The 19,908-nt window shown below is 41.9% G+C and overlaps 1 protein-coding gene across 7 annotated transcripts in view; it reads left to right on the top strand.

The window, feature by feature from the left end:
- Positions 1-19,908, top strand: part of Spmip7 (sperm microtubule inner protein 7) — a 55,092-nt gene that overhangs the window by 28,002 nt on the left and 7,182 nt on the right. For 4 of the 7 annotated variants that reach the window (NM_001401550.1, NM_001401548.1, NM_001401551.1 and 1 more), the window contains 4 exon segments: positions 1,718-1,856; positions 3,435-3,502; positions 7,346-7,387; positions 8,344-8,451. In NM_001401550.1, coding sequence (NP_001388479.1) covers positions 1,718-1,856; positions 3,435-3,502; positions 7,346-7,387; positions 8,344-8,451 — 357 coding nt within the window. 7 annotated transcript variants of the gene reach the window in all.

Here is a 19,908-nt window from a genome sequence, read left to right on the forward strand (position 1 = left end):
GAGGGGATGAGAGGGGGCTTTGGCTTATGCCTCTGGATGGAATAAAGGTACCATCATCTAACAATATGAAGGCATATGAATCAAGTCTTGGAGAAAGTATCAAAGACAGACTGATATAAAAGTGGTTTTTAGACATCCGGGAGGAGCCTTCAGATAAGCAACAGGGTATGCAGATCTGGAGTTTTGTAGATAAGTCTAGCTACAATGATATATCCAGCTTCAAAAAAGGTCTATAAAATGGCGGCACTGAATGGGGACACCAAAGGAGCGGTCATGTAGTCAGGGGGATATTTTTACATTTTAAATTCTGGGGAGAAGAGAAAGACGCAGCGGAAGAACTAAGAATTCATACCCAGCAAGCCAGGAGGTGTGAGAGGATAATGTAGTGCCTGGGAAAGCATGTTAAAAATGTGGTTCAAGAAGAAAGGAGTGATATTGTGTGCTGCACACCTAGGTCAAGTCAAATAAGGTTTCCAGGACCGTTGGCCAGGTTCATCTGTAGAATTAGAAGCCAGCAGAGAGACAGAGTAGTCGATAAAAGTATGTTGTTGCCTGGCATGGTATGGCGCAAAGAAATGAATGGCGAAGAGCCAAGCAATAGACAAGAACAAGGGAGTGGAGCTCCCACGCTGGCCACAGCTTGCCTCACCTCCTACACTGAATGAGGCAGACATGCTCCACACTTCAATTTCTTCACTAATGTTGAAGGATCCATGTAGTGTGAGCACCAGTAGACTGGAGTCTTAGAAATATGCTTATTAGCTGTATATGACATTGGTATGAATTATACCAAAAAAAAGTAAATAAATCCTGATGTTAAAGAGACAAAGAACCTCCAAAAATGCTATTGAGTTCATTTTGTGTTGGTCATCTACAGCTAAACGTGACAAGTAATTTGCACACCCACTAGAGTCTGTTGGAGAAAACTAATTTTTCATTTGCAAGCAGTTACATCTCAACTGGAGATAGCTTCTGGGTTAAGTTCTGCGTCCACTTCCCCTCCCAGGCCCATGCGAGTCTCAGTGAGTCCGTATGTGTCATTCTAGCTGTGTTTAGATAGCTTTGTTTCATACCAACCAACCAGAGCTCCCAGGGACTAAACCACCACCCAAAGAGTACACAGCAAACAGACCCATGGCTCCAGCTGCATATGTAGCAGAGGATGGCCTTGTTGGGCACCAGTGGGAGAAGAATCCCTTGGTCCTGCCAAGGCTCGACCCCCCAGTGTAGGGGAATGTCAGGGAAGGGAGGCGGGAAGGGGTAGGGGAGAACAGGTTCATAGAAGAAGGGAGAAGGGGAGGTGATAGGGATTTATGGATGGGAAACCAGGAAAGGGGATAACATTTGAAATGTAAATAAAAATATCTAATAAAACAAACAAAACAACAAAAAAGATAGCTTTATTTTCTTGAGGTCCTCAATCCCCTCTGGCTTTTATAATCTTTCTCCTTCTTCTCCCCCAGGGTTCCATGAGCCCTAACAAGAAGAATTTGATGGGGACATCCCATTTAGAACTGATTGTCCCAAAGCTAGGGATAACCTAGGGGATTGGAATTGGAGGCTAGGAGAGGGAATGAAGGTTGCCTACCTGATCCCCTGTTACAAAATCAATTTTCAAAGATAGAGCATTTATAAATTGGATAGTCTTCCTACCCTGCTTTGAATATGTACTTTATACATTCTTTATTAAATATGCTCATATTTAATAATTCCCCAGAGCTTATGAAAATGTTCCTTGGGACAAGATTCTATCGCCAAAACTCGATCCAGAAGAAACAACCTTGGAAAAAGCTGCTGACCACATCTCACAGTGTTTTACACTGAAAAGATATGAAAGACTGCCAGCCATAACCCAGGTCAGTGAGCCTCCCTGGTCATGGTGCCGACTTCTTCCTATGACTGCAACTCAACTCAAACTGAAGCCACAGTGACATTCTATTGTTAAGGATTAAATGCGGAGAGAGTGATATAATCATAAGTCGTGGGTAACTGTAAACATCTCCTTGTTGTCCATTCTGAAAATGTCGACTATTTGATGAGTTCTCCCTCAAAGGCATTTGTGGTGGCCTTAATTTCGAAAATTACAGAAGAACGTGAAATAATGGAGACACAATGGCTTCCTTCATTCTTTCTGGTAATCTATGCTGAGCATTCTTCTGGAAATGGGATCTAGAACTTAGCTGTCCAAGCGGAATAGGAAGATTTGTAAGTAGTAGCCTGCTGTCCAATGTCACCAATTATGTCATACAGCCTAGTACACAGAGCTTTCAGAGAGATGGCCATTGATTCCATTGAGGAATGTTTAAAAGACTTTGTCATGTGAACTACTGGTCCTGAATCTCTACTTTAGCTGGAGCCCTTTCTTTAGGGGACCTGTCTATGCCACCACTCTGACTACCTCCATATCTTTTCAAAGCATGGAACCCAAGCTGTTTGATAAGACATATAACCAGTACTCTATTTGCCTGTTCTGAGTTATCTTCTGTTTCCAGCGAAGTTTCAGTGCCCAATTCCACTGTGCCTCCTGCAGGGTCCTGCAGGGTCCCATTGCTTTAATAGCTCTGTGCCAGGATGAACCCCAAGTCCTCACGCCACCCTGATTTCTGCCCTCTCAAAACTGCCTCAGATGCCATGCTTCATGCTTGCAAAGCACCTCTCATTTCCTTGTCCCCTTGTGCTTGGTGCCACAGCTCAGGGTAAGACTGGATCAGCTGTTGCATGGTTTCTCATAATGAAGTTTCTGAGACTATAAAATCCCCAATATAAAGGGGGAAACTAATCACACTCTAAGGAGTTCCCAAGCTCTCAGTTAGGAAGCCCACATTCCCCTGTAAAATGTCTTCCACTTTCAGAGAGAAATAACAAGAGGGAGAAACACAGCTTTATATGAACACTGGAACAACTGTTTGTTGAAAGATAGTGAAAATCAATTAAAGGACAAAAGTTGTGTAGGGTTCATTTATTTTTAAGGATCTTTTAATGATTTCAGAGGAATTTTATATCGCATAAAAATTGGCCATTTAGTTACATTTCCTCTGTGTTAAATGATTTGAATATCTGGAGTCCTTCCCACACGAGACGCTTTTTCTAACTCAGGCTCTGTGCGAAGTGGTAAAAGGAAGGCAGAAAAGTATCTCAGAGGGGAAGTATCTGTCATGAAGCTGAAGCTAAACATTTCACACGGAGAAACCATGTGACCTGGAGAAGGTGGACACATCCCAGCTTGAGGAAACAGGGTGGGAGTTTGAGCAAAGAGCCAGGACTCAGAAGGCAAAGCCATACTCTATCCAGAGTTGCCAGATACCTGGAAAGGACTTTCCCAGGGCTTAGGTTAAGCTCTGATATGAGGAGCCCATAAGAATGCCAAAGCTTGAATCTATGAAGTTACAATAAGGTCATTAAATAGTTTTTGTTTATTTCAACAATGGCTTTAGATGGTCGGTGGACTCTGGGACAGATTTCAGACAAGATTGTTCTCAGCGCCAGTCAAACCAATCAATTTGTAAGTGTGACTTCTAATGTTGTCATTGCTATCTTTACCCTCACCACCCCAATGTCCCCACTGAGGGCAGGAAGGGGGCCTGACTTCAGATGAAGAATGTCCCAGAGACCTTCATCCTACAGTCATGGGACAGAGAAGGGAATCCGAATCACATTTCAGTCGCTCTGTAACATCTGGCCTCTCTATACCCTCCAAACGGAAACTGTTAAATGTATATCTTAAAATTGGGAGTACTTTATAAACAGATAGACAGTTGCAATGTTGTACTCCATGGCCTTCATAGAAAGGAGGTTCTAAATGACACACTCGATTAACTGTCATATCACATATTTGTGTTGTCGTCATGCTCAAAGTGGTGGCTTTATTATTGATATTCTCTGTGCAATCCCCCCCCCGTTGAGTATAAAAATCTTTGAGGTTTTGTCTTCACTATTTTGCTTTCATTTATAGATGATACAACCCTGGTTATGGTCTCTTTTAAGTAGTTTAATCTGAATGTTTTGTCCTAAAAGCATGTAGATAAAAATACGATATATTCTGTTGGGAAATATCTCCCTCTTTTGGGAAAAAATTACAATGCAAAGGGCATGCCTGAAGTTCTTCATCAGCACATCTGCCTCCCTCCAGAAACATGACTATGGATTTGATAGTCCACATTTTCATGTGTTCTTTTATCCTTTAAAAGCCTACTGTTACTAACCCAACATGCAGTATTAAATTCCTTTTATAATGCATGGTATTTTTGCCTATGTTTATACCATGTAACATTGTACCTGCCACCATGCTCATAAGAGACATCTAGGCTCTCTGGCTATGTGCATGGTTCATTTTGTCTGAAGGATGGAAGTCAGTCGAACAGCTACAACCACAGTTCATCTGCCGTCCGCGACATTTATTTCTTATTTAATTTCAGTTGAAACAACATCCGTGTACTTTCACATACCCAACTATAAAGATATTTCTGGATTGCTACATCCTTTGATACATACCCTGGGTTAAAAGGGACATCCCTCCTTACCTTCTAGTTACTTTCATATTTATCTTCAAGTGAGCTGAACCAGTGGAATTGCCCTCCAGCCCTGCTTAAGTTCCCATTACAATACACTGGGGACAATTTTCAGAATTTTCCCAGTTAAGACTAATTTTAAGACTAATTTTTTTCATTCTTACGAATATGGATTTCCACTTTGGTAGAATGGCAGAGCGCATATACCCAGTTGCTGATAGTCACTGCAGTAAATGTGCGTGTCACTTCTGTTTTCACAGTTGCACCTCACCTTTCATTTATTTTGTCTGTTGTGCTGGTGGCTTCTTTGCTTTCTGCTAACTCGAGGTAAAAATGTTGGTTTAAAAGTCTGGATAAAAATTCTTTACAGAAGGCTGGGAAGATGGCTTATTGGGTGAAAAAGGCAGTTGCCACTAAATCTTTTGTGTGATTACATGTGTTTCCTGCATTCTACACGATGGAAGGAGAGAACTGACCTTTTAAAAAGTCACCTTCTGATCTTTACCAATGTGCCAAAGCATTGTAGTGCCCAAACACACACACACACACACACACACACACACACACACACACACACTCACACACATACACACACAGTCACACACACAGTCACACATACACACACATAAACACACACACATACACACACATAAACACACACCCATACACACACACATACACACACATACACACACAGTCACACATACACACACACATAAACACACACACATACACACACATAAACACACATACACACACAGTCACACATACACACACACAGTCACACATACACACACACAGTCACACATACACACACACATAAACACACACACATACACACACACTCACACACATACACACACAGTCACACATACACACACACACATAAACACACACACACATACACACACATACACACACAGTCACACATACACACACACAGTCACACATACACACACACACAGTCACACATATACACACATACACACACACAGTCATACATAAGGGTACAAGCACATACACAGTGAGTACATGAATGAATAAATGTAATAAAATAGAAATTTTTTTATTAACAGTACACACGGGAACGTCTCTGTCCCACCCATGACTTCTCTATTAGAAAGCTCTTTGCAGAAATGAAGTATTATTCTCTGATGCAGCTCACAATTCACCAATTCTTTTCCTCAAGTCTAACTCTTTTGTGTTTTAATATAAACTCTTCCCTTCTCTGTGACAATAAGGATACCCTCTTCCTTCCCTTCACTCCTATAAAGTAATTCGATTTCACATGCATCTCTCTAAAGAGCACAATGTTCACATTCTCTTAGGGTGCCAGTCAGGAATCCAGTTCATCACCGTGACTAAGAAGTTCTCATTCATTCACATAAGTAGTTTTTTCAGGAATGGATGGCTTACAGTCTGATATGTGCTGAGTCACAACAGGCATCTGTAATGGTTAGAGGTTATGAGAGCTAATGTCACAAAACTGCTTTCCAACAAATACTGTGGCCAGTTATGCAAAACCATGTGAGTCAAAACAGGCACCAGCAACAGGGTGCACAGCCCCAGGAAGTGATGACTGGACCTACTGCTCCTGTTACTGGGGAGAATACTAAGTCTTGTGGATGAAAATGGAAGAAATAGTCTCCCCAAGGAAATGTTATCCAACACCAAGTAGTCAGCCCTGAAATCATTGACATGTAAGTAACATTAAACAAACTCACCACCGTTGTATTGATCGATTTAGGGGAAAGAGAGAGAGAGTAAATAGCAAATAAAAGAAGTCCATGATTTTGAGATCAGGAGAGGTAATCTGAGAGGACTTGGGGGAAGGAAATGAGTTGGGGAAAATGATGTAATTATATTTTATTTTAAAGTGTTTAAATAAAATTTAAGTATGCATTTTGTTAAGCTACATCTAAACATAATATTTGCATTTATTAAATTAGAATTATTGTATTATTTATGTATATTCTATTGACATATAATAAATGTATTAATAATATTTTTTAGAATTATTACTAAAATGTTTTATCAAATGTGTAATAACACCTCAAGGTAGATTTTAGTATACAAATTGAAGGATAATTTGTATAAGATTGGAACATTAAAGAAAACATAAGTTTTGCATCTACAAAGCAAACTAGAATTGTTGATAATACCACTCAAGTACTTAAGTAAATAAAGTATGGTTGAGTGGTTATTTTGTTCGGCTAATCTCCAGCTTATAATCTTCCTGACTCGGCTCCCCACCCCATGCTAGAATTATGAGTCTGTGCATAGAACATATTCTATGACTTCATAGAACTCAGCTTCACATGAATCATTCATGAATGAGTGTTCATGAAATTTTTGGATGTTAATCAAAACATGTAACTTACATCTTTTTATTGAGGTTCTTATGAATTTGCTTCATTTCAGGGGTTTGGGGGTGACAAATGAGACATCAATTGAAGTCTTTGTTTCTTATTAATGCCACTGCTCTGAACTGGCTGGGATAGGACATCATTCCTCTTGGAGCCATGGAACTTTTCCCAGAAACTTACATCCTGTCTATAAATGCTAATGACAGTTCTCCTACAGTTTCTAAGATCTAAAACCAACCAACTCACCTCTCAACACACCTCTCAGCAGAGGTGACAGAACGGATAGACATTCTAATGTATTAGAAAGCAATGGAACACTCTTAAAACCACTCTGCTGTTTCTAAAACAAGATTTTAGAGGTCAATTTCTGTATCTCTGAAGGCCTTTCAATTTGAGAATTGTTATAGTAATTTGATAATTATTTAAAAATATCAATAACTCAGTTGCCTATTCTTTTTTTCTTTTTCTAAGTGTGAGTCCAAGTACTAGGAGTAAATACATTCCTCTGTATACGTAAGTGACATTTCTCGTTGCTTTAAAATATGCCGCATTTAAGTCTAATTGTACTCCTTCCTACTGGGCTTTTGGGCCACTCTAAATTAGCACATGAGTTCTAACATCCTCCAGTGTATCTCTGCCACAGTGCCTGTTTGATAGTGGAAATGCTATCAAAAGTTTATTAGAGATTTCGATTAAATTATACAATGAGGAGTGACATATTTTCTGGATTTTTTTGATGGGATGTTTTATGAAAGAAAATACTTTTGATGCTCCTAATCATATTGTTGGTCAGAAACGACGTGTAATTGGTAAAACCGAGCTTGTGTAAGGAAGATCCTGCCCTTCCCGTCTGTCACTTGGGCTCTGTGGAGGGCAGAAGTGCATTGTTAATCTTTAGCCATCCCCTCCCCTGTTTCATTCTTAGTTTGAAGGGTCGCCTTGAAATGAAGGAGATGAGAGAACATGGAGGAGAGGCCCAGGCTTTGATCAGGGCTTCCTTGTCCTTACTGCTCTCCAATGGAGCTGATGGGTGTTTTAACCGTAACCCCAGAAGCCCCTGCTACTTGACTTGCTGATATGGTCAGTCTTCTGACCTTCTCGGAGCTCATCACTGTGGCCCAGGGTCCTGCTACCTGCCCAGCCTTCGGTCCCCATAGGAGCCTTACTGCCTCCAGCAGATAACACCAACCCACCCACCCCCAATGTCCTGGCTTCCACCTTGTGTCTTGAGCAGCAGAAGCCCAACTTCTGAACTCCAAGACCCTGATCAGCTTCCCCTGTCCCTTCTACTCAACTCTCTGATCCCAGCGTAGAGGACAAAGAACCCTACCTTTCTTGTTTCTCCCTCCAGTTGTCATCTGACATATTTTCCTTTGTGTGCTTTTGATCTTTCTGACAAACAAAACATCCTTTATTTGCTTTGCCCAACTGATCTAAGTTTCCTGCACCTCTGCTTTTCCCTGCAACAGTGGTCATGTGCAAAGCACAAACGCTGACGATGTGGACAACCCCTACGGAGATATCAAGTCTGTGGCCAGTCCTCGGCACTCTAAACTGCTCTATACGGACACAAGCCGGTAAGTGCCGTTCTCACCTGTAGCCCTGTCACTAGGGATGAAAGTTGCAGATGGAGTTACAAATGAAAGGGAAAGAAATGGCCTGGCTTGTTATTAGCCACAACTTACCAAGAAAGGTATGAATTTCCTGAAAGTAATAATCACCTATACGAGATGACAGTTTGGGGACTCTCCTGAGGTTCCTTGGGCAAGTCACTTTATCCCTGTGACTTCAGTGTCTCCATCTGAAACTCGTGTCACAAAGTGCCACCAGGGACCAAGAGCATTTGTTAAGGACCTTGGCTGACCAGCAGGTCATCAGTCCTTGGACTTTATAAATACTGAGGACACCACTTTATATGATGTCCTCATATGTTGACATAAGTTCTGCATAGGTTAAATGGGCATAAAATGGCAGAAACGACAGGTACACAAAACGAAATTTTTTAGAACGACTTTTTAAATAAAATTCAAGATAACTCGGTCATTTTCAAAATCAAACATCCTGCAGCTGAAGAGATGGCTCCGTGCTTAAGGGAGCTTTCTATTCTCTTAGAGGACGCAGGTTTAGTTCCCGGTTTTAGGTCAGGCCCTCACAACCACTTGCTACTCCAGCTCCAGCAGACTGGGGTTCCTCTTCTGGACTCCAGCACCCACATGCATGTGGTGCACAGACCCAGACCCGTGTGTAAATAAAAATAAATCTCTTCTAAAAACTCAAACCACCCGGCAGTACATCCTGAAGTTATACTAGGTTTCATTTTCCGTGCTAAGAATGATGCTATGAAACTATTTGAAGTCTGACTCTCATAGCCAAATCGTAATATTTCTATCTATACGGTAAGCCACTGTGCAGTTCATGACAGACACAGTCTGCAATCAGAGCCTGCGTGCTTCGGTGTTGGTGTTGCATGGCAGGATGGTATGTGCAGTGCAAAGGGCTCGTGATGTGCGCTTAGAACCAAGGCAGAGGTCAAACCAAACGATGACACATGGGTCACACTGCCTGAACCAGCTCAGATTTATTACAAGTTGATGGTGAATCAGTTTTGGGTGATGGCGTGTTCTATTATTAAACATTCTATTATAAAACATTCTCTTATTACCAAATTTTATGATGCTCACATTGTTATATGACATATGGCTCGTGAAGCACAGCCTAAGAAACTGGGCCATAGAATGTTTATACTCAGATGGACCCTCTTTGCACAAACCCATCCTAAGTTATTCTCACTTGGCAACATATGGCATTGGAACTGTTCCTATCTGGGATCCTGGGCCTGACTCATGGTTCCCTGTTGCACCCTAGCAACCTAACAGAGAACTGGATCACATAGAGTTAGCCAGGGAAACGATTCACATTCAAACTCAGGGCACACTTTCTGTTGAATACATACCACTTGTGCACCATTCTGGTGAAGTCAGAAAACAAGATAAACTACCGCTCATCCCTCTATATATCCTGCTGTAAAATGTTTTCAGTGTTACCTTAGTTTCTTCCTAGTGTAACCTCAGTTGCTTTCCTATTGTTACCTTAGTTACTTTCTATTGTTACCTCAGTTACTTTCCTATTGTTACCTCAGTTACTTTCCTATTGTTACCTTAGTTACTTTCTATTGTTACCCTGGTTACTTTCCTATTGTTACCCTGGTTACTTTCCTATTGTTACCCTGGTTACTTTCCTATTGTTACCTTAGTTACTTTCCTATTGTTACCTTAGTTACTTTCTATTGTTACCCTGGTTACTTTCCTATTGTTACCCTGGTTACTTTCCTATTGTTACCTTAGTTCCTTTCCTATTGTTACCCTGGTTACTTTCCTATTGTTACCCTGGTTACTTTCCTATTGTAACCTCAGTTATTTTCCTATTGTTACCCTGGTTACTTTCCTATTGTTACCCTGGTTACTTTCCTATTGTTACCTTAGTTACTTTCCTATCACTACAATAGAAACACCATGACCAAGGCAACTTGCAGTAGGAAGGGTTTATTTGGCCTTGAGTCTGGGAGGAAGCGCTCACCAGATGAACGAAAAGGAAACAGAGAGAGCACTGGAGCTGGTGGAAGGCTTTAAAGCCTCAGAACCTGGCTTCCATGATGTACTCCCTTCAGAAAGTCATACCCCCATAAACTGTCCAAAGAGTGCCACAGCCTGGGGATCAAGTAAAATGCCCTCCACTATGAGGGAGGGGCATCTTGTTCAGCCTCCACAGCTGCTATTGTCTGTAGTGTCTGTTTGGGTGATGGCGCATTCTGAAACATTCTATTATTACCAAACTTTTATGATGCTCACATTCAGTTATATGACACATGGCTCGTGAAGCACAGCCTAAGAAACTGGGCTATAGAATGTATATACTCAGATGGGCCCTCTTTGCACAAACCCTTCGCTACAATAGTGTCTGTTCTAAAGTATATAGCACATACATACAGGCTCAGAGCTTTGGTCTAGGGGCAGAGGATTTGGTTCCAAATACCTGCGGATATTGAAACTTAAGGATGCTCAAATCAATATATAAAATGCTTTAATATTTGGTAATACTTAATGTGCATCCTCCCTAGATTTCTTGTAATACCTAGTACTGTGCGTGCATCTAAGTAGCTGTCCTACTGCATTGTTTAGACACCATGACAGGAAAAGGTCATTTTGAGGCACACATTTTAAAGACCATGTTGTTTATTCAGTTAACTGAAACAGAGGTTCTGTTGTCATTCCTCCATGCCACAGAGTTGTAAAATATAAAGAAATTCTCACATTGGTTTTTTCCATGATTGACAGCTCTTACCAAGGACTTCATATAGTTATAGTCATGGCATAAATTGTCACAACTAGCTGAATGCTGATTGGTTTTATCTTTTAAAACATGTTATGCTCACAAACCGATTTCTGATTGAATCACCTCCTTCAATGTGCTATTGTTTGTTAAATGTTTGGGTTTTATTTTATTTCCTGTTATTTGCTTACTTATTCCCATTATTAATTCAACCTAATTCTTTCTCCTCTCTGTCAGGCTATAAAATATCTTTCAAAATTACCTTTAGCTTTAGTCCATTTATACACTTTTTTTTTAAATCAAGAATGTAAGCATGTTTGTCTAGGGCTGAAAGCTATGCTAAGAGCTGGCCTAATGCAAATAGAAAATAGAAAAAATGTGTCTCCAACAAGCTAAAAATCTTGGTGGACAGACCATTTCACACAAGAAAACTGACTTTGCTCTTTGACCCATGACTGCTGAGAAATCATTTTTACATGTGGCTCTTCAAAGACGGCTGAAGCCTGCCGCCATTTGTCGAGTCTGAAGGAACCAATGTAAAATTCCCATAAATTCTGCAAGGGAGTCATTACTACTCAAACAACAATTCTTTAAAAAAAATTGAAAGGAATAACTTGAAAGGAGTAAGCCAATCTTAAAGTGTTCACCAAGCATAAGATTTTGATGTTTCTTTTTATTCAAGTATATACTTTATATTCAAGTATGAAATGTTTTGTGAAACGATCTTGCTTTAAAAAAAAAAGTCAAGCTTTCCTTGGGGTGATTTTTAAAAGACACTGAAACGAAAATAGGAGTTATTTAATTTTTTAAATGTAAAAACAGGACTTTTGTGGGGGGGAGGGAGTTGGGCGAGTGTTTTGAGTGTTTTTTACCTTATCTTGCTAAAGCTTGTGTTTTGAGAGACAACTAACATTTAGCTGTGTTTCTCCACTAAGGGCGCTAGAGGGCGTCCCAGGTTGCAAAGTTTCTGCTCGTGATTGATTTCCTGGTTTTTAACAGACTCCTAACCTTTTAACACAACGAATGTTTTCCATTTTTATCATGAAGTGTTTATAGATGCCGTGGCACTCAGTGTTGTTATTAATATATTCAACTGCGTAGTAAATGCCTGTGTGTTTGTCCACACTGACCCCGAGAAATAGATTTCTAGTGAACTCTTCCAAACTCCTCGCCCTGTGCTCCAGGAACCTTGCCATCTCCCTCCGAGCTCCAACCAAGAGGCTCTGCGTCTGGCTTTGTGCTGATCTCCTGCTCGTCCACTTGGTAGTTTTACTACCTACAAATAGGTCTCGAATTTAATGTTACGTATTTTGCACGATATCACACTGGGCTTACAAAGTTAAAGAGTTTATAAAATATGTCTTCATCTCCATAAAGTCTCAAGTCCAGAAATTCACATTTTTATTTTGTACAAAGAAGGGGAGAACAAACAGCCAACAAGCCGATGTCCTATTCAAATGCAAGCATGACTCTCATTAAAATTTCATAGTTTTAAAAGAACTTCTTACTGAAAAGCACCCTGTGACATTATCTTTAGAGTCCAGAAGATTGATGTTTAACCATGCCCTTACGTTTATCAGGATGCCATCCTTCAACCACACAAAACATTACTCAGTAGACTTACAGAGTCTTGAGCCACACCCCATGCCACGACCCCACACCCACCCCCATCCCCACCCCTGGGGAGACATTATCTTTCAAACTTCCTTCAGGTAATTTCTTTCTTTCTTTCTTTCTTTCTTCCTTCCTTCTTCCCTTCCTCCCTCCCTCAATCTCCTCCTCCTCCTCTTCTTTTCCTAGTTATCAGATCATCTGGTCTACACTGGTAAAGAACATTTCAAGAGTTTAAAGTATTTATTATTTCTGTTGTAGAATTGAATCTGATCATTACAAGAATTGAGGGCAGAAAACAGTAGTAAACACAAACCCAAACTCTCCTATGAGAACATAATTGCTATTAGACTCTGACCGTTCCTGCTTGTCAAATGCCCCTCTCACTCTTGCTGTGATATGCCATAGGGAGCCCCCACCACTGTGATATGACACAGGGCACACCCACCACCTCTGTATTATAGCAGGATTGTGAAATACACTTTTCCTAAACACCATTTCTTTTCTTTCAGATGTACTGCATTTGACTGATTTAAATTCATATATAAATTATTTCCTTTCTCTTTTTGCCACTATTCATTCTCCCAAATATTTTGAAATGTCTTTCATGATTTAAAGTTATTTACCTAGTGGAGATTCCTTGGAATAGATTACAAGGTGGAACTTTCCAAGCATTCTCAAGCCTCGTCTTTAGTCATTTTCCGGAGCTGGTATAACTATCCCGTGTTGATGTTCACTCAGCATAGTTCATTGCCTTTTAACGTCTATATATGCTAATATAACAATAATCCAAGTATTTTTGAAGTATAGAAAATAAACTATCTCTTTGGTTTTTAATACCAATGTTGGAGATTTGATGATCCTTCATCTATGTGTCTAAGAAGTCGGTACATATGTACACAGTATACCTATATTCACACACAGAGCTTGCATGAATGTAAGATTTAAGTAAACACCAATCATTTTCTCCACAATTCATTTAATGGCTGCATAATATTCCTCTATAAGACTATACCAAGTTTATATAAGCCAACCTCTCACAAAAAAGAAAAATAACTTCTGCATACATTTTTGCACAATTATGCCTACATACATGTATAACATCCATACAAACAGAATCAGGACATGTTTTCCCATTATAAATAACAGTTTACTAATTTGGCACTCATGCTCACATATCAAATGACATTCAATGCTAAGGAACTTATAATTTGAGAGTAGGTCCAGGACCAAGAGAATCCAAACTATCCATAAAGTAGAACAGAAATCCAGAAAAGCTAGATTGACATTTCAGAGTCGGGAACTTATTTAAATTATATAATTAATCCCCATTTCTAATCTGAATCATATAGGAAATTAAAGTAAGGATCACTTTTGCTTTCAGTGTGACTTTGCCTCTTGACCCAAGAGATGGCCTAGACATTTGATGTGGCTGAACCCAAGGCCACTAAAGCAAGTCCCTTTAGTGATCGCTCCATGACCTCACATCTCCACCACAGCCACAGCCAGGACTGGTCAGGACAGAGAGTCAGACTTGAATGAAAAGTATACTCAGGGCCCAGGAGCAAGCTGTCCTATCTCTGTCTTAAGAGAAGGAGGGAGCTACCCAAAGTGTCTTTTCTTTCCTGATGGAGGGGAAACAGAGGAGAGAGCCCATGGCACCTGCCCTAGAAACACGTGGTTCTAATTTTCCCAGAGAGGAGCAAGGATGGCCTGTGAGGAGAGTGCAGGTCCAGGTCATAGACCACTATCCCGTCACAACTAAGAACATCATCCTTTACAGAAGGTCACAGTCTCACAACGACCTCTGCTTTCTCAGTGTGGGGATGTCTGCGAGGACACATCAGCCAATAAAGGCAAATTGTTCAACATAGATCCCCAGCTGGCACCTGAGAAGGTCTGGAGTGACAAAGAGTGATCTCCTGCAGCCCAGTGGAATGCTCTCAGCCTTACAGAAATCACCTCACAGCCCGGGCTAAGTTGGCTGTGACTAGCTGTCCCTGGTGTCAGCCTGTTGCTGCTCCTTGTGGCTAGACAGTCTTCCCAGAGCTCTTACACAACTACTCTCTCCTTTATTTTTCAAAAGTAGCATGAGCAAGCCAGAGGTGCCCAAACCAGTTCTGTTCCCTTTCTGCAGACAAGGAGGGTGAGGTCAGAGAACAGGACATGAGGAGCCCAGATGGCTCATTTCAGGAGCCCTGAGGTTGCATCAAGATAATGGACGTCCTGACCCTGTGGCAAATGCTTGCCCTTAACACATGGACTACGGTGCTGTGTGCGTCCTGCCTGGTGCTCGGCTCTTGAGATTCATCCTTGCCTAAAAGAGAAGCCTTGAGCCACGTTATCCCTTTGTCTCCTTGTAAGTGGACAGTGGGAAAAATGAAGAAAACACAGAAAAAAAAACCCACGTCAATGGGATGGTGGTAATAGCAACAAAGTTACAAACTCCAGGAAATGGTTGGAACACATATCCTCAGGCTTTCAGGAAAACAGTTCAGTGACCAGAACTCATCACAAAGTAGCGAATGGAAATATCAGATCCACCGCAATTCTAAACACCCTCTCTCTGTTCCTGTTTCCCTGTCTACGTGTTGAGCTTTTCCTCCCTTTCATCCTCTGCGCCCATTCTTCTGTCTCTCATCCACTTTCGCTGAGTGGCCTCCCCTCCCCCTTCCACATCGGAGTTCCTCTTGTTGACTCTGCATAAGCAGACGACTACACCATGATCCACGATTGTTCCTCAGCTGTACCACATGACTCCAGGGCCCTTTCAGTGAAGGTGCAGTGACCCTGGATAGGGTGCAGTAGAGAGATGAGGAAGGCTCAGAAAGTTTCCATTTGAACTGGATGTGTGGAACCGGAAAGATGGCTCCGTGGCTAAAACGTGTGTTGCTCTTCCAAAGGACCTGAGCTCATTTCCCAGCACCTAGATTAGGCAGCTCACAACTGTCCTAATGTCCCACATTTGGAAGCCCAACGCTCAACAGGCTCGTGTTGAAAGATTGCTAGCAGCCTGGGCTACATAATAAGTTTCAGTCAGAAAAAAGAATTTTTATTTTGTCTAAGGTCACCCCACTGCTCAGAGAGGTCCTGGAGTTAAATGAGAGTTAAACGGGGGTTGGGGATTTAGCTCAGTGTTAGAGCGCTTGCCTAGCAATCGCGAGGCCCTGGGTTCGGTCCCCAGCTCCGGAAAATAGAAAAAAAAATTAGAGTTAAACGTTTCATTGGCTACCTTCTCTCTTTGCCCACTGACCTAAGCGTTTGTGTCTTCAGATGGGCTGGCTGAGTGTGGAGTTCAGCACCAGACAACTCGTTTAGTGTGCATGGCATCCTAGGTTTGATCCCCAGGGCCACCGGAGAATAGCATATGTGTGTTTATGTCATCCTCCTGGCTCAGCTGAGAACCGCCCCTGACCTTTCATATGCAGTCCACTGCGTGAGCTCTGAGAACTGGTCCTGCTGCTTGAAGTTTGCTAGGCTCCAAGCATATTACTTAGACTTTGCCTTTGTTCTCTCCTGAAATATGTGCATATGATACGATATAAGGTATAGGTTTATATAGAAAATTGCCTCAGTGATATGAGACATTTTAAAGAGTATTTGTTGTACACAGTGATTATTCAGTCTGTAGTATACTGCGACATCTGTATATGTGACTAAGTCTTTAACCATATATTCTACACACCACCAGGCTTTTCCCGTACTATGTATAGAATATATTTTCCTCGTTTTCTATTTTAAGTGACGTAATTAGACTTTAAATTATATTTCCCTTATTTTTTGTTAGCCTATAAGTAGTACCATGTGTATATAGAATTAGGGTGAACTGGGCTTTGGGTCTCGCACCTAGAAGCTCAACACTCAGGAGACTTCTGCAGGAAGATTGCTAATATTGCTGATTTATTCTCTGAAATCATTCAAAAAAATTTTTTGCTTTATTATGGTTTATCGAGATGAAACAGTCAGTTGTCGTCTTAGCTAACAAAATATTCAAACGAAACCAAACCGAGACTCCTGAAGGAATGGGGTCTCCAGAGATGGGAGCAAGTCCAGAAAGCTACACACAAAGATAAAAACAAATGCAGAATCTGTGCAGATGGGTGTACGCTGATTCGGGTCTGTTTCCACATGGGCAGGTGGAGATCTCTAAACATGCAGCAAAGAGCGAGGAAATGCTTCCTTCCCTTCATCTGAAAAACATCCCCTCCCAGAAGCAGCCTGAGTGCACCCCCCGAGAGTCCTCTTTAAATCTATACATCTATATATCTATAGATGCATCTATAAATGCATATAAAGTTACATCCATATGGCAAGTGCATATATATGCTTATATCACAAGAGGGCAAAAATGCTCTCTCTTGTGATGTCCCTGCAGGCCAGGGTTAAGGGAAATATATTTAGCATGAGCGTGGGTGAGGACTTTCATTTTCAAATATTTTAGCACTTTACTATGCAGCCGAATTCATCCGCGGCCTAAGCAGCTGGTTGGTCTACTAGTTGTACGGTCTGTCATCATTTTTAGAGAAGATGAATCCGAGAACGACCTTTATGTAATGTCACATAGATGTCAGTCAGGGTCAGTAAACAGTCTACAGGCCACAGAGTCACAAGGCGGGTGGGGTTTTAAACGAAGCCCCTCTCATGATGGACACCTTGCTTGTGTCCGTCTCTCTGCCGTCCTAGCTGCCCAGCTGAGGACTAGGACTTCAGAAGCATTTTACTTGTGCAGGTGTTTCAGAGGCAGCGGAAAAAACCTATCACACGGCACGAGGGGATTTCCTTGGTAACATGCATGGAAGCTTCAAAGAATGCTTGGGGGAAGAGGCGTGCGCGCGCGCGCGCACACACACACACACACACACACACACACACACACACACACACCACTAGTTTGGCCTCATTTTTGGTACCTCTCCACCTTACAGCTACACTTTAAGAAACTCCTGAGAAATCCCTAGGGACACTGGCCAGAACTTGGCAGCTCCCGTTCAGTCATACAGGCCCTTCCAACGGACTTCACGATGAGGTTCCTCATCCTCATCCCATTCTAGAACCTTTGAGAAATGATAGCTAGCAAGCCCAGACTCCCAGGCCCCGTCATTCCTGATTTAGTCAGAGTAGGGGAAGCTGATACATAAATCACCATCTTTTAAACAGCCGAGGACTCCAGTGGAGAGATCTGCAGGTCTTTACAGCTGCATGTACTGTACAAACTTTGTCTTCTCCAACTATGAGGCTTCCAGTTTGTAAAAATTTTATTTTCTTTAGATTGTCCCGTCTCTATCTTTTCAACTGCAGTTGGCTGGACTGGGACCCAGAGAGCTTTCCTGAAGGTCGATGGCGTCTCACAGGCCATGAGGGGGTAGACAGGCTCGCAGAAGCCAGCCTCTCAATCCTCTCTCGGTTTTTGCTGTTCATTTCTTAGCCTCGGAAAACATGTCAGTTCCTACCATTTGTTCTAAACCTGCAACTCTCGGTGTGATTTTCCTTTGCTTTTAAATGTGGAGGCTTTAAGCCAGGAGGCCCTCATCAAGAGCCGTAAAATGGCATGCTCAAGACAGCTGTGAGCTTTGTTAGAACAACTTCCTGCTCGCCACCTAACTTTCCCATAACATTCTGATACTAACACAGAGTGAACCTAGGAAAACCTCAAGAAATGACAGGGAGAGCTATAGTCACTTCGCAAGACCTTTGGGTTATATCACTGCCTGATGTCATGGCTGAGGCAACAATGTGCCAGGAGAGCCTAACGAGACGCCAGATCCCAGGGCCGACGACAGGTACCGCTTGACCTCTGTCTTCACCCTGACACCAGAGCATGCACTTACATTCCTCGCTAGCATCCCTTTTGTTTTCCTGTCATCTGACATTTTAAAGAATGTGTTAGTCTGACTTCTGTCAATAAGAAAAAATGCCTGAGATAAGACAACTAAAGAGAATATATATATACATATATGTGTGTGTATATACACTCACATATATATGTTCAAACACACACACACACACACACACACACACACCTATATAGTTCATAGTACTAGAGGCTTCCATCTAAAGCCCTCAGCCATGTCCCTTTGGATCCGCCACCGCACAGTATAACACTTGGAAGCAGCAAATCCTGGAGAAGTCTGTTCAAATCATAACCAGGACGCAGAGAGAGAGAGAGAGAGAGAGAGAGAGAGAGAGAGAGAGAGAGAGATCCAGCTCCAGCAGCCTCCTAAGAGCACCCCACCTGTAACCTAACTCGGCCTCTGTGGGCCCTATATCCCAAAAGTTTCTACCACTCTCCAGTGGTACTCTGAGATAAAAATCAGTCTGTCAATACAAGAAAAACCATTGGATGGCATTTAAGATGCAGTCTGTGGGGTTGGGAATTTGGCTCAGTGGTAGAGCGTTTGCCTAGCAAGTGCAAGGTCCTGGGTTCGGTCCCCAGCTCCGAAAAAAAAAAAAAAAAGATGCGGTCCGTAACGAGGAACGACAACCTTTCTTAAGCTCCACTTTGCAAAATGTCTCTGTGGCTAAATCATCCCCAGAGAAAATGTTGTCCGGTGCATTGGCTATAAGGAAAGGACATAGCCAAGACATCCACAGAAGAGTTCTTCTTAGGTAGACATTGGGCTGTTGCTTCTGCCTTGTATTATTTAGTCTTGGGGTAAATCTTAAATAAGGAATAAGCTTACAATATCATGCTCTCGTAAAGGACACCAGGGAAGGGAAGCACAAAGCAAGAGTTGAAAGTTGCAACTCAGGGTGTGTTTGCAATGGTGGCTGTACTTTGTCTGCAGTGAGACAGCAGCAGGCTGAGGCTGAGGGGTTGATGGGTGTCAGCTCTGGGCTTAGACACCTGCATTGTGCACCAGCTTTTTGGGTGTACAATTAAATCTTCTTTTCTCGGGCTCCCAGTAGTTAAGACAGCCATGTTATAAACAGCCCCCAGGATTGAGCCTCACGTGGGGCTCTGGACTTCACCCGCTCCTTCCTAGGAAGCCATCGGGGTAAACCATTTTCAATGTTAAGGCAAGCATATTAATGAGTCTTCATGTTTCCCTGAATGAGTTAAGTTCTCAGTTGACTGCCCTTGCTACAGAGGTCTC

The sequence above is a fragment of the Rattus norvegicus genome, chromosome 14, assembly GCF_021556685.1.
Source record: "Rattus norvegicus strain SHRSP/BbbUtx chromosome 14, alternate assembly SHRSP_T2T, whole genome shotgun sequence".
Classification (NCBI taxonomy): Eukaryota; Metazoa; Chordata; class Mammalia; order Rodentia; family Muridae; genus Rattus; species Rattus norvegicus.